The sequence below is a fragment of the Lepus europaeus genome, chromosome 19 (genome assembly GCF_033115175.1).
Source record: "Lepus europaeus isolate LE1 chromosome 19, mLepTim1.pri, whole genome shotgun sequence".
NCBI classification, from domain to species: domain Eukaryota; kingdom Metazoa; phylum Chordata; class Mammalia; order Lagomorpha; family Leporidae; genus Lepus; species Lepus europaeus.
In genome coordinates, this window is record NC_084845.1 from 40800880 (window position 1) to 40816166 (window position 15287).

At 40.4% G+C, this 15287-nt stretch overlaps 1 protein-coding gene across 12 annotated transcripts in view; it reads left to right on the forward strand.

Moving 5' to 3' along the window:
• Window positions 1–15287, forward strand: part of CHD9 (chromodomain helicase DNA binding protein 9) — a 285267-nt gene that overhangs the window by 232402 nt on the left and 37578 nt on the right. For all 12 annotated transcript variants that reach the window (XM_062177146.1, XM_062177144.1, XM_062177142.1 and 9 more), the window contains 5 exons: window positions 3054–3213; window positions 3647–3736; window positions 11213–11316; window positions 11800–11917; window positions 12459–12516. In XM_062177146.1, coding sequence (XP_062033130.1) covers window positions 3054–3213; window positions 3647–3736; window positions 11213–11316; window positions 11800–11917; window positions 12459–12516 — 530 coding nt within the window. The remainder of the gene's footprint in view (window positions 1–3053; window positions 3214–3646; window positions 3737–11212; window positions 11317–11799; window positions 11918–12458; window positions 12517–15287) is intronic.

The window sequence follows — 15287 nt, forward strand, 5'->3', positions numbered from 1 at the left end:
GCAGTAGAAGATGACCCACATGTTTGGTTCCCTGCACCCACATGGGAGACCCAGAAAAAGTGCCTTTCTTCAGATTGTCCGGAGTGCAGCCATTTGGAGAGTGAACCAGTGGATGGAAGACCTTTCTCGCTGTCTCTCCCTCTCTCTATCTGTAACTCTATCTCTCAAATCAATAAATAATGTCTTAAAAAAAAAAATCAGGGGTGATGATAGGCTGACATGCAGCTGGTGTTCAGTTGAGAGGAAATCATCTGTCTCTGAATCAGGCCCAGCCACCAGCTCAAAATATGAGGGAACTGCCAAAAGTTTGTGGAGAATTGAATTGAAAGACATGTTCTTAAAAAAAAAAAAAAAGATATTGTTTAAGGTGAAAGTCATTAATTGAGATAAAAAGGATACTACATAATAATTAAAAAGAACAGTCCATAAAAAGATGTAACAAATATGGACTTATATGCATCTAACAAAATAGTCTCAAAATGGAAATGCAGAGCCGGCACTGTGGTATAGTGGGTAAGGCCGCTGCCTGCAGCGCCGTCATCCCATGGGGGTACTGGTTCGAGTCCTGGCTGCTCCACTTCCAATCTGCTCTCTGCTGTGGCCTTGGACAGCAATGAAAGATGGTTCAGGTCCTTGGGCCCTGCACCTGCGTGGGTCGAGACCCGGGAGATGCTCCTGGCTCCTGGCTTCAGATTGGCACAGCTCCAGCCGTTGAAGCCACTGGGGAATGAACCAGAGGTTGGAGAGTTGGTCGGTTTCTTTCCCTCCTTCCCTCCCTCTCTCTGCCTCTCTGTAATTCTGCCTTCAAATGAATAGATAAATCTTAAAAAAAAAAAAAAAGATGCTAGTGTTGCTGAAATTGTAAGGAGAAATGGACAGATTCATACAGTGCTTTTAGTTTTCATTGTGATGGAGTTCCTACCTATTAAAATATGACATGGACATGATGAAGTATTAAGAGTCAAAAGTGCATTGTTAGTGATGATGGAAAATTGGAAAGGAGACAACCTCAAAATTACGGAAATTGATCAAAGGAGATGTTGTAATTAGGCAATAAATTATTATACTGCAATTAAAGTGGATGAGTAAGATCTCACAAATCAACATGAAACAAATCTCAAGAAAAAAACCAAGAGTTAGAAATTAGTTGCAATATCTAATATCTAAAACTTAAGTGCTAAATATTTCTGCAACACATGTAACAATACTATAAACTTACATGGAATGAGAAAACAAATTCAGGCTAGTGGTGATTTTTGGAAAAAAAGAATGAATTGCATGGGAGAGATCTGCATGAAAACTTAACTACGTATTATCTACTTTAACTGAAGATGGAACTGGCATTGTGACACAGCAGGTGAAGCCATTTCTTATGACACTGGCATTCCACATCAGAGTGCCAGTTTGAGACCTGGTTTCTTTGCTTTCAATCCAACTCCCTGATAATGTGCCTAGGAGGGCAGCCAAAGATGGCTCAAGTACTTGGGCCCCTACCACCCACGTGAGAAACCTGATAGAGTTTCAGTTTCTTGGCTTCCACCTGCTAGCCTAGCACATCTTCTTGAGACCACTTGCGAAGTGAACCCAGTGGATAGAAGATCCCTCTTTCAGACCAGTGTTGTAACATAGTGGTAAAGGGGCCACCTACAATGCCGGCATCTGCTCCCTTTCCAGTCCAGTTCCCTCCTAATGTGTCTGGGAAAGCAGTGAAAGATGGCACAAGTGCTTGGGCCTTTATACCCACATGGGTAATCGAGAAGAAGCTCCTGGCTCCTGGATTTGGCTTGGTACAGCCCTAGCTTTTGCACCCATTTGGGGAGTGAACCAGCAGATGGAGGATCTCCCTCTCTCTGTCTCTTCTCACTCTGTAGCTCTGCTTTTCAAATAAATATTTTTTTTAAACTGCACAAACTTGGGATATTTTAACATAAAAAATAGTACTTTTTTTGTATTTTTGAGATAGTTCATATCAAAAATCTCCAGGAAATAAAATGAACTTAGCCTTCTTGAACAGGTACCTCCAATGGCTAATCTAATCCATATTATGTGGTAAAATCAATTTTGAAAAGCAAGACACTCGGTCCAGCATTGTGGCTTAACAGGTAAAGCTGCCACCAGCAATGCCGGCACCAGTCCCAGCTACTCCACCTGGATCCAAATCCCTACTAATGTGCCTGGGAAAGCAGCAGAGAATGGCCCAAGGCCTTGGGCCCCTGCACTCCCATGGGAGACCCAGATGAAGCAGCTAGCTCATGGCTTCAGCTTGGCTCTGCCCCAGCCATTGCAGCCATTTGAGGAGTAAACCAGTAGGTGAAAGAGCTCTGTCTCTCCCTCTCTCCTTCTAACTCTGAGTTTCAAGTAAATAAGTAAATCTTTAAAAAATAAAAAAGCAAGATACCACAACATATCTTTTAGTAACTAGGGAAGTTAAAGTAAAATAGAGGTACATTTGTAATCTTTTGGTTTTTACTCTTGGAAAAAATAAAAAATAATAATCTATTTTGTAACAAATCAGAAAATTAATTTAAGATAACATTGTTATATGTTTGGGGGAATTGTTTTAATACTTGTAAAACCATCACCTTAGGCCGGCGCCGTGGCTTAACAGTCTAATCCTCCGCCTTGGGGCGCCGGATTCTATCCCGGTTGCCCCTCTTCCAGGCCAGCTCTCTGCTATGGCCCGGGAAGGCAGTGGAGGATGGCCCAAGTGCTTGGGCCCTGCACCTGCATGGGAGACCAGGAGAAGCACCTGGCTCCTGGCTTCGGATCAGTGCGATGCGCCGTCCGCAGCAGCCATTGGAGGGTGAACCAACGGCAAAAAGGAAGACCTTTCTCTCTGTCTCTCTCTCACTATCCACTCTGCCTGTCAAAAAAAAAAAAAATCACCTTGTCTGATTGGGTCAGTATTGTTACCATTAATATTTTAAAGATGTGTATAACCTGCACAAAGTCTCCAAAAATTACTTGCATTGGAATTGCATTGAAAGAATTTGTTGTATTTTAAATCTTTATATAAATTATTCCTGATTTTATTTATCTTGTCATCTTAACAGGCCTATCAGCTCCTGTACCCAGGGGTCGAAAAGGAAAGAAAGTAAAGACGCAAACAAGTTCATTCGATATACAAAAAGCTGAATGGCTTCGAAAATATAATCCTGAGCAGCTCCTTCAAGATGAAGGCTACAAAAAGCATATAAAACACCACTGTAATAAGTAGGTAGTAGGATATTTTTAACAGACCTCTTTGAAAGTTTTCCTTTCTAAATTTATTCAATGTCTTAAAGCATGCTGATTTTCACAAACAAAGGAAGTTTGTTTTAGGACCAGTCGTAATCTTAATCTTACATGGTATCCTTCAAGGGATAATAGTACCTCTTGTGTCACTGTTTTCATCAGCAGATAAAATGGCCATTAATCAATTCATTATATGTTAATTGGAATTTAAAAAATGGTAATTGTGAAGATATTAAAGGAACCTTTTATATATTTGGAAGTAACAAGATTCATCTAATCAGAAATAATTATTATTTCATTATAAAATGTTTCAAATTCTCTTCTAATTTTAACACTGCGGGTGAGAGAACAACATATTTTTAGTGATTAATATTTTTTTGAATTTTGACTTAGTTTTTTCCCTTATTTTCAGGGTTTTGCTTCGCGTGAGAATGCTATATTATCTAAAGCAAGAAGTCATTGGAAATGAGTGTCAGAAAGTATTTGATGGAGTTGATGCAAGGTAAATCAAATAATGTTTATTTATCAATAGCATGATGATGGAAAATTTGTATGAGCCAAATATTGTATTTTAGGTGGCTCCTTAGTGAAATTCACAAGAAGGAAATCCATCAAACTTAAGGAACTAGCTCTTGCCAGTTTGTTCTTCCTTCTATTACTCTCATCTTTGACTCTGTCACTAAAAGTCATAACAATTACAGTAGTAATAATGGTAATATTAAGAATGGTACTTGGGGGCCAGCGTCGTGGCTCACTAGGTTAATTCTCCGCCTGCATACCGGCATCCCATATGGCAGCTGGTTCTAGTCCCGGTTGCTCGTCTTTTAGTCCAGCTCTCTGCTGTGGCCTGGGAGAGCAGTGGAGGATGGCCCAAGTTCTTGGGTCCCTGCACCTGCATGCGAGACCTGGAGGAAGCTCCTGGCTCCTGGCTTCAGATCGGCACAGCTCCGGCCGTTGTGCCCATTTGGGGAGTGAACTAACAGGAGGGAGACCTTTCTCTCTGTCTCTCTCTCTCACTGTCTATAATTCTACCTCTCAAATAAATAAATAAAATCTTAATAAAAAAAAGAATGGTATTGGGGCAGGCATTGTGTTGCAGCAGGTAAAGCTACCATTTGGGACACCTGCATCCTATATTCTAGTTTCTGGTTCAAATCCCAACTATTTCAGGCTTCTAATCTAGCTTCCTACTAATGCACCAGTGAGGCAGCAGATAATGGCTCAGGTACTTGGGTTCTTGTTATGCAGGTGGGAGACCTGGAAGGAGCTTCCAGCTCCTGCTCTACATACCTTAAGCCCACTGTTCAACTCCCTGTTGATATCCTCCTGATATTCTTCCTGCTTTGTAAAAAAAAAAATAATAATAATAAGCATCCAACTAACAAAATTTCTTTGGGTTAAATTTCTTTCAATTTCACACTACCAAACCCAAAACTTTATTTTTCTGTGCTTATTCTTCCCTCTATTTATAGTGGAAGAGATTTTATGGCAGCTGACTTCTGTATCCACATTCAATCCATCCAATACCCTGGTGTCTCATCCTTGACCTTAATCTACAGTCATCTATATTTTTTATGATGGATAGGTAAATTGATTGAGTGAGTGAGTGAGTGACTGACTGACTTGAAAGACACAGTGACCTTTCATCTGCTGGTTCATTTCTCAAATGCCCGCAGTAGTAAAGGCTGAGCCAGGCTGAAGTCAGTAGCCAGGAACTCTAATGCTGTCACAGGCAGGTGACAGGAACCAAAATACTTGGGCTATTATCTATTGCCTTCACAGTCTTATTATCAGAAAGCTAGTGTCATGAGCCAACAGCTTAACACAGCATACCACAGTGCCTGCCCCAGTCATGTTTTTTTTTTTCCTTACCGCATCCACACAGTCACCTGGTTTTAGACTTGATCTTGCTATTATCAGGAGCAGCCCTACTTCTTAAATCTGGATTTTGATCATCACCTCCTTACATCCAACTCATTTAATTTGGGAGCTTCTTGTCATAATTATCTAATCTCATCCAGATGGCCCCACGTCTTACCACTTACTCAGCAGCCATCACCATTTGATGTCCCTTCTTCCTTCCTTCATTATTGAAACCTAGATTTTAAAATCCTGTGCTCTTTAGCTAAAATCCTTATCTCCCTTTCCCTACCTTTTTCTCCTGCATACCTGTGACAACCCAACTAAAATTAAACCCAAATACCCATTTACTGCTTACCTTTACCTCCAGCTGGAGAAAATAAGTCCATAGTGAATGAATTCACTTTTATGAGCATAAGTCTCAAATGAGATTAAACACAGACTGTTAATCACTGTGCTACTTAGCTACTTAGTAAAGTTGATTTCCTACTTTTTCAGAGGACCATTTTATGTCTCATAGTATCTTTCCACCCTACCACCACAACCCTCCAATAATGAACTTACTGCAATTTTAGTAAAGAAAATAGACATAGACAAGAGCTACATTGAGTTCTACTTGCAGATGTATCCACCTGTTCTTTCCTCAAGGATATATTAGGTCTGTTCTCCTAAGGCAAACTTTGTGCCTTAGAACTTGTCTTAGGGCTGGCACTGTGGTGTAGTGAGTAAAACTTCCGCCTGCAGTGCCGGCATCCCATATGGGCACTGTGTTAAGTCCTAGCTGCTCCACTTCTGATCCAGCTCTCTGCTATGACCTGGGAAAGCAGTAGAAGATGGCCCAAATCCTTGGGCCCTTGCACCCACGTGGGAGACCCAGAAAAAGCTCCTAGCTTCTGGATTCGGATCCGGTGCAGCTCTAGCCATTGCGGCCAACTGGGGAGTGAACCAGTGGATGGAAGACCTCTCTCTTTCTCTGCCTCTCCACTCTCTGTGTAGCAATAAATAACGAAATCTTAAAAACAAACAAACAAAAAAGAACGAACGAACTTGTCTCTTCTTAACCTTTTAAGAATTTTTCTCCTGTGGTAATCTGTAGCTTTTTCCCTAATTTACTGTATCTTTTTCCTGTCAAATCTCAGCCTTAATATCGTTTACTTTAAAAAGAAAGGAATAGAAACTCTCTCAATATACATGCCACCACTTAATTTGTTTTGCTCTTCTTTTACAACAAACTCCTTTGAAAAGTTTTCTGTAATTACTGGCTCAAATTTGCATTTTTTCTTCATTCCAGTTAATCTTTTATTTTCACTGGCCCACTGAAATTGTTCTTAACATGTTCTCTAATGGCCTACATTGTGATCAGTTCTTTAAACAGGCATCCATGCTATAATAGTTGGCATTCATGCTATATTAGTTAATTATCCTTTTATGCATTTCATTATCCTTTTTGTGCGCTTTCATTCTCCTTTCCCCCCTTTTTTTTTTAAGATTTATTTTATTTATTTGAAAGTTCCAGAGAGAGGTAGAGACAGAGAAAGAGATCTTCCATCTGCTGGTTCACTCCCCAGATGGCCGCAATGGCTGGAGCTGCACAGATCTGAAGCCAGGAGCTTCTTCCTGGTCTCCCACGTGGGTGCAGGGGCCCAAGGATTTGGGCCATCTTCTACTGCCTTCCCAGGCCATAGCTGGCCTGGAAGAGGGGCAACCGGGATAGAATCCAGGACCCCAACCGGGACTAGAACCCGGTGTGCCAGCGCCGCAAGGTGGAGGATTAGCCTGTTAAGCCATGGCGCCAGCCGGCTGCTCCACTTCTGATCCTGTAGTTCCTCAAACTACCATATTATTACTCTTCTTGATTTCACAGTGAATTTTTTTCTTTTAAGATTTATTTATTTATTTGAGAGAGTTAGAGAGAGGAAAAGACAGAGGGAGATGATCCTCTGGTTCACTCCCCAGATGACCACAATAGACAGGGTTGGGCCAGGCAGTACACAGGAGCCAGGAGCTTCTTCTATGTGTCCCACATCGACAGCAGGGGCCCAGGCACTTTGGGCTGTCCTCTGCTGCCTTTCCCAGGCCATTGCCAAGGAGCTGGATTGGAAGTAAAACAGCCAGGACACAAACAAGCACCTAAGGCTGGCGCCACAGCTCACTAGGCTAATCCTCCGTCTGTGGTGCTGGCACACCGGGTTCTAGTCCCGATTGGGGTGCCAGATTCTGTCCCAGTTGCCCCTCTTCCAGTCCAGCTCTCTGCTGTGGCCCGGGAAGGCAGTGGAGGATGGCCCAAGTCCTTGAGCCCTGCACCCGCATGGGAGACCAGGAGAAGCACCTGGCTCCTGGCTTCGGATCAGCCCGGTGCGCCAGCCGCAGCGGCCATTGCGGGGTGAACCAATGGAAAAAGGAAGACCTTTTCTCTGTCTCTCTCTCTCACTGTCCACTCTGCCTGTCAAAAAAAAAAAAAAAAAAAAAAAAAGCACCTAAATGAGTTGCTGGCTTTGCAAGTGATAGTTTTATGTGCCACACCACAACGCTGGCCCCTAAGAAGTATCTGCATTTTCTGTCTACTTTTTCTGCCCTCCCATTCATTATGTATTCCATCACAGTGTCTGCAGCTCCTACCTCCTCGTTCTACCACCCACTCCAACAAGTTCTCCAGCAACATTCTTGCTGCTAAATTTGGTGGATCACTTCCTTCTTTTTAAAATACTTCCAACGCATCATTCCGCCATGGTTTTTCTTTTTAGTTTGTTGATTGCTTTTTCAAGCTCCTTTTTTTTTTTTTTTTTTTTTTTTTTTTGGACAGGCAAAAGTTTTTAGACAGTGAGAGAGAGAGAGACAGAGAGAAAGGTCTTCCTTCTGAAGCCAGGAGCCAGGCGCTTCCTCCTGGTCTCCCATATGAGTGCAGGGCTCAAGCACTTGGGCCATCCTCCACTGCCTTCCCAGGCCACAGCAGAGAGCTGGACTGGAAGAGGAGCAACTGGGGCAGAATCCGGCGCCCCAAGTGGGACTAGAACCTGGAGTGCCGGCACCGCAGGCGGAGGATTAGCCTAGTCAGCCGCGGCGCCGGCCGACTCAGGCTTTCTGACCTCTCAAGTCTGTGTAAAGCACATACCCATAGTGCCCTTTCATAGCACTCATACTACAGTATTGCAGGTATCTCTTTAAAAGGGCAGGGACAAGTCTATTTTAATTCATTATTGTCATTCTTGGCATATGGTGAATGTTGCTTGAATATATTTTGAATGAGTGATCTGGACTGAGAAAGCTAAAGGAAGTTTTATCCAGTAGATGACATGTGAATTGTCATTAAAAACAGAAATCAACAACAGATGTGCATACACCTTATTATATTCTTTTTGCTAGTAGTTCACTAATACCGAGTGTATATGTAGTACTTACATTTGAACCATGTAGTAATTCCCTTTTCTTCTTTACAAACAGGAGAAAACCTTCTATTTCAGATGATAACCACAGTGTTTTGAGCTTAGAGTGCCACCTCATGGTTGAAAGGCAATCACACACAGACACACACACACACACACACACAGATCTTCCAGCTGCTTCTTCACTACCCGAATATCCATAACAACCAGGGCTGAGCCAGGCCAAAGCCAGGAGCCTACAACTCCATCAGGTCTGCTACCTTCTAGGATGCATTAGCAGAAATGCTGGATTGGAAGTAGAGTGGGACTTGAACCAGCACTCTGATATGGGATGTGGGTATCCAAAGTGGTGACTTAACCCACTGTGCCACAACCCCTGCCCATTTCCTCTTTATTTACCTTTCAATGCTAATGCTTTGTTTATTCCTAGTTAGGTACTTGATAAAAAATAAAGAGCTTCTTTAATCACATTTCTCTTCATCTCTTATTTTTCGCCATTTCATTAGAAAATGATTCTACCTTTTCCTGTTCTGAGCTAAAAAAAAATTCAATTGTGAGTATTTTTCACTGGCTGATAAAACATGTCTTTCTTCTTCATTGCCAGTGTCTTTTATTTCAACTATATTAGTGGTTATATTTTTTTTTTATAGAAAAGACTTATTTTATTATTTGGAGGCAGAGTTAGAGAGGGAGAGACAGAAACAGAGAGATCTTCATCCACTCGTTCATTCCTCAAAGTCAGGAGCCTGCAGCTCCATCTGGGTCTCCCACAGAGTCTTAGGGGCCCAATCACTTGGGCCCTCTTCTGCTGCTTTCCCAGGTTTATCAGCGGGAAACTGGATTGGAAGTGGAGCAGCTGGGACTCAAACTGACATTCTTATAGGATGCCACCATCTGAGGCAACAGCTCAATCCAGTGAGCCACAGCAGTGGCACTAGTGGTTAAATATTGATTTGGTTCCTACCATTTATCATTTTGTTATTACATGAAAATTATTTTAAGTTCCCAATGACAACTAATTTACAAATGAACTTTTGACCCTGAACTTAATTTTAAGTAGGAAATTCCTCATTTATTCAGACCTATAGATCTTTGTTAATGAATTTATGAAGTTGGTTATATCTGCTTGAAAATTGGTAGCTCTGGGGCGGGCACGGTGTCTCGCTTGGTTAATCCTCCACCTTTGGCACCGGCATCCCATATGGGCCCCAGGTTCTAGTCCTGACTGCTCCTCTTCCAGTCCAGCTCTCTGCTGTGGCCCAGGAGGGCAGTGGAGGATGGCCCAAGTGCTTGAGCCCCTGCATCCGCATGGGAGACCAGGAGGAAGCACCTGGCTCCTGGCTTGGATTGGCTCAGCGCTGGCCATAGCGGCAATTTGGGGAGTGAACCAACGGAAGGAAGACCTTTCTGTCTCTCTCACTTTCTATAACTCTACCTGTCAAATAAAAAAGAAAAGAAAAGAAAATTGGTAGCTCATGGATAACAAACAGGGAAATTCTCATCTAGAGTATTTGATTCCATATGGGAATTTAACCTAACCAATCTCTACTCCTTGACTTTGAATATAAGAAAATGTAAATATATAAAAATTAATAATGTTTTACTAATTATTATCAGACATTATTTTCCTTGCTAGGGGAGAGCATGGCTTGAATCACTATTGTTAAAGAAGTGATTACTGTTCAGTCCTTCTGTGCATTACACCTTTTTAGAAAAAAGAAATGTTAGTAAAGTGCTGGAATTGTAGTGCAGCGGGTTAAGTGGCCTGCAATGCCAGCATACCATATGGGTGCAAGTTCAAATCTCAGCTGCCCTACTTCCAGTTGAGCTCTCTACTAATGGGCCTGGGAAAACAACAGAAGATGGCCCAATTACTTGGGCCCTTTCTGCTCACATAAGAGAACCAAGTGGAGTTCCTGGCTCCTGGCTTCTGCCTGACCTAAACCTGGCCCTTGGAACCATTTGGGGAAAGAATCAGCAAATGGAAGATCTCTCTGTCTCTTCCCCTATCTCCTTGTCACTCTGCCTTTCAAATAAAGGAAGAAAAAGTCTTTAAAAAAGAAAGAAAAAAAATATTTATAAAATTACCAGTACCTAAGTTCGTTCATTCTTATGAAAATAGCCATAATATTAAAACAATATGAATTTATTATTATAGTTTTAATACTGGATGGTGTTGTCATTTATGGACAATATATGCATGCAGCATAAAATCAGTACATTGAGTGATTCAATCAAATCATGTATTAAACACTTTCTAATTTTAATGTGATTTTCTTGGTGATAGTGGTCTAGAAAAACATAACTTCTGCTGTCTAATTCATTTGCCTTCTTAGGGCTTAAATTTCTTCCTATACAAAATACAATATTTGAAGCAGATGATTTTTGCCAGATTACTTGCTAACATAAGACTATTTTCTGATAGAACCCTTTCCATTAATGGAAAGAATATGATTCCTTAAGAGAATTGTCTAGTAAATCTCATTGAAACTTAATTTGATCATGTTGGTGAGCTTAATGATATTAGTTCATGTTATGCTATCTATTAAAATGCAGTTTTATAATTATAATTGCTGGTAGTTTGCAAAATTTATAAAAATCCTAACCTCTTTTTTCTTACCAAAACAAAAAACAAAAAACCCACACATCTTTAAAAGCTAGGTAAAGCTTTGTTTCCTTTTTTACTTGTTTGTAATCATTCATAATATTTTATCATTTTTTTCCTTTTTAAATAGTGACATTGATGTTTGGGTACCAGAACCAGACCACTCAGAAGTTCCTGCTGAGTGGTGGGATTTTGATGCTGATAAGTCACTCCTTATCGGAGTTTTTAAACATGGTAAGTAAGAAGTAAGGTAGATAGGATCCTCTTAAGTCTATTGTAATTTAACTAATTCTCATTTTATTGATTTCTGGTACAATTTTATTTTAATAGTACCCATGTTATATAAACAGCATTAAAATAGACTACTGAACTATATTTTCTCATCAAAGAGGGACATCTGTGACCTGCTTCTGCTGGATATAGGTTTCACATAGCTTCCTCTCTTAGAAAGAATTTTTATGTGAAATATGTGTCTGTGTTCAATTTTTCCTGTTTTTCAGATTAACTGATAAACTTAATCCAAATTTTTATATATGTCTATTGTCAAATCATGTGATGTTAGTGATAATATCTAGAAAATACACTTAACCTGTATCATTTTCATATATGGTCCCTTTAGTCCAGGAGTTATCATCCACAATACTACGAAGAATGCTTATATTTATACACCTTCCTTCTTTTTATCTTTTGTGCTTTTGTAATTGATGATGCTTTCAGGTTATGAAAAATATAACACTATCCGAGCAGACCCAGCATTATGCTTCTTAGAAAGAGTGGGAAAACCTGATGACAAAGCTGTTGCAGCCGAACAGAGAGCAAATGATTATATGGATGGGTGAGTCATTTTGGAGTCAAGAATTCTCCATATATCTCTGTCTTTTGTCCAACATTGGCATATTCTGTGTTAATGATGTTTATCTCTAAATGATGTAGCCTAAAGAGAATTAGACTTTAAAATGAGAGAGCTACTAATATTCAAATTAGTTAACACTTGTCCAGCAGAGCTGTGACAAGTACAAGCGGTAAGAGGAAAATGAAAGGCAAGAATATTATAAATTAAGAGAAATGTGATAGCATTTATTATACTTGTTGTAAGGCCTGACATAATTTTCCCTTTCTTCTCAAAAGGGAAAGGAAGAAACATTGAGGTTAATAATAGCACATTTAAAAGTGAACTTGAAAGTAAATGAATAGGAACTAGCTTTCTTCTTGGTTGCCATACTGCAGGCTTTATATTATGAACTGAACTTCTCTGGCTGGGCAACAGAAACTTCAGTCTGACCTTTAAAAAGCCTTCTAATAAGACTCCATTTTTTTGTCTTGTCAAGAGAAATATAAGTCCATTATTTTAAGTTTAGTGTTTTGTATTTTAACAGGGATGTGGAAGATCCAGAATATAAACCTGCCCCAGCCATCTTTAAAGATGATATAGAGGTATGTGGTAGATATTTTAAAACCTCAATTTTAGTTATTCCTTGGTATCTTTTGTTTCTATTCTTTTTCATTTTTCCATTCATATGTTTTCACTGTATGCTTCTGTCCCTCAAAAGATTAAGTAAATAGTATTAAGTGATCACCATGGGTTGACAGACATCACAAAAATAATCCTTTAGAGCTTACCTGATCTCTCCTCCTTGACAAGATGGAGGCTAGTTTGGACATGTGGATTGAATGGGACTTTCCCACATGCCACCCTTCATAGAACTATGAAACACAAATGTGCAGGCAAAATCCCAAAGCAGAGTAAGAACTAAATACTAAAGGTATACAGCAAGAAAGAAACTCTTATCTTCATGAGGAGGTTTGAAACAGTGGTAGATCCTAGAGGAATTCTCAGCTCATATTTCTATGAGCTCTATTTATAGAATGTTCAAAAAAGAAGAGTTGAATGAAAATCAGAAACTAGTCTGTGGAATTGTGAAAATGATGTTAAAAATAAATGAGAAACTCCTAGTTAAAGCCAGTACTTTCTGACCAGTGTTATTGTTAAACAGCAAGGAAATTTATCTCACCATGGGCTCTGAGTAGGAAACAACATTGTCTTCCCTGAGAATTTATAATGATAGGCCTCCTTCTTTTTGGTTTATAGTTTGATTCTTTTTATTCATTTTAGTGATACATGAACCCTCAATGTCATATAGAAGGTAATATCCCAGGAGTATATGCTACTCAGGAAGAAACAACTTCACACTACACATGAATCCTGAATATGAAGACCTCCGTAAAATGAAGTTAAAATCCAAAATTTAAAAATATATGAGAAACAGTTTATAATGAGCAGATATTATTATACAACAAAGAACAAGATTAGAGCCTTCAGAACTTCTGATAATATACATCTATTGAAATAAAAATAAGTAAATTTTTAAATGATTAAAGAAAGAATCATTAACAAAAGAAAGATGATTAGGGCCAGCGCTGTGGTGCAGTGGGTTAATGCCCTGGCCTGAAGCGCTGGCATCCCTTATGGGCACTGGTTCAAGACCCGGCTGCTCCATTTCCCATCAAGCTCATCTTCTGTGGAAGATGGCCCAAGTCCTTGGGTCCCTGCACTCACATGGGAGATCCAGAGGAAGCTTCTGGCTCCTGGCTTCGGATCGGCGTAGCTCTGGCCATTGCGGCCAATTGGGGAGTGAACCATCGGATGGAAGACCTCCCTCTCCCTCTCCTTCCCTCCCTCCCTCTGTCCGTCTCTCTCTCTCTCTCTCTCTCTGCCTCTCCTCTATGTATAACTCTGACTTGCAAATAAATAAATAAATCTTTAAAAGAAAAGATGATTTTTGGAGAATAAGAATAAAGGAAAAGGATTATATATAACTTTAAAAGTAGAAAATACAGTTATTAACCATAAAACTCAGTAAATAGTTTAACTACCTACTAGAGATAATATACAGCTCATGAGAGAAGAAATTATTTAGAATATTATCCAAAATGAGCATGATGGATCAGCTTGGGCCAATCTAGCAAGAAAAAAGATTGTAAACAGAAAAAGAATATTTAAAAATTACTTAGAGGCCAGTGTGTGATGTAGCAGGTCAAGCTGCTACCTGAAATGCCAGCATCCCATAAGACTGCTGGAAAAATTAGTTGAGGGGCTCTGCGTTGTGGCACTATAGTTTAAGCCACTGCTGGGTATGTTGGCATCCCATATCAGAGTGCTAGTCTCAGCTACTGTGCTTCCTATCCAGCTCCCTGCTACTGCACTTGGGAAGGCAGTGAATAATGGCCCAAATGCTTGGGTGCCCGGCCCCCAAGTGGAAGACTCAGGAGGTGTTTCTTACTCCTGGCTCAGGACTGGCTGTTGTGACAGTTTGGGGAGTGACCCAACAGATGGATCATCTCTGTATTTCCCTCTCTCTGTGATACCCTGCCTTCCAAATAAATATTTAAAGAAAAAATAGTTAGAAGACAACAGGGAGAAAGAGAACTATTCCTTTCAGTGGTTCACTCCCCCAAATGTCCACAATATCCTGGGTCAGGCTGAAGCAATGAGCCCAAAACTCAATCCAAGTCTCCCACATGCATATGCATTGGTAGGAAGCCAGAAACATAAGTGGAGCCTGGACTTGAACCAGACACTCCAGTATGGGATATGGGCATCTCAAGTAGCATTTTCTTTTTTTAAGATTTATTTATTTATTTATTTGAAAGTCAAAGTTACAGAGACAGAACAATAGAGAGATCTTTATCTGGTGGTTCACTTCACAAGATGGCCACAGCAGTCATGGCTGGGCTAGGCCAAAGCCAGGAACCAGGAACTTCATCTGGATCTCCCACATAGGGGCTCAAATACTTGGGCCGTCTCCCACTGCTTTTCCCAGGGCATTAGCAGGGAGTTGGATGGGAAGTGGAGGAGCCGAGACAAGAACTGGCACCCTTATGGGATGCCGGTGTTGTAAACAGTGGCTTTACCCAGTACACCTCAACACTGGCCCCACATATTTTTTTTTTCCAAGTATTTATGTATTTGTTAATTTGAAAGGTAGAGTTACAGAGTTTAAATATTTAGTTATATATTTATTTGAAAAGTAAAATTACAGAGAAAGAGAGATCTTCCATCAGCTGGTTCACTCCCCAAGTGGACTCAATAGCCAAAGCTGGGCCAGGCTAAAGCCAGGAGCTTGGAACTCTATGCAGATCTCCCACATGGGTGGCAGGGGCTTTTAAAGCACAACACTAACCTTTCAAGTAGCTTTTTTTTTTTT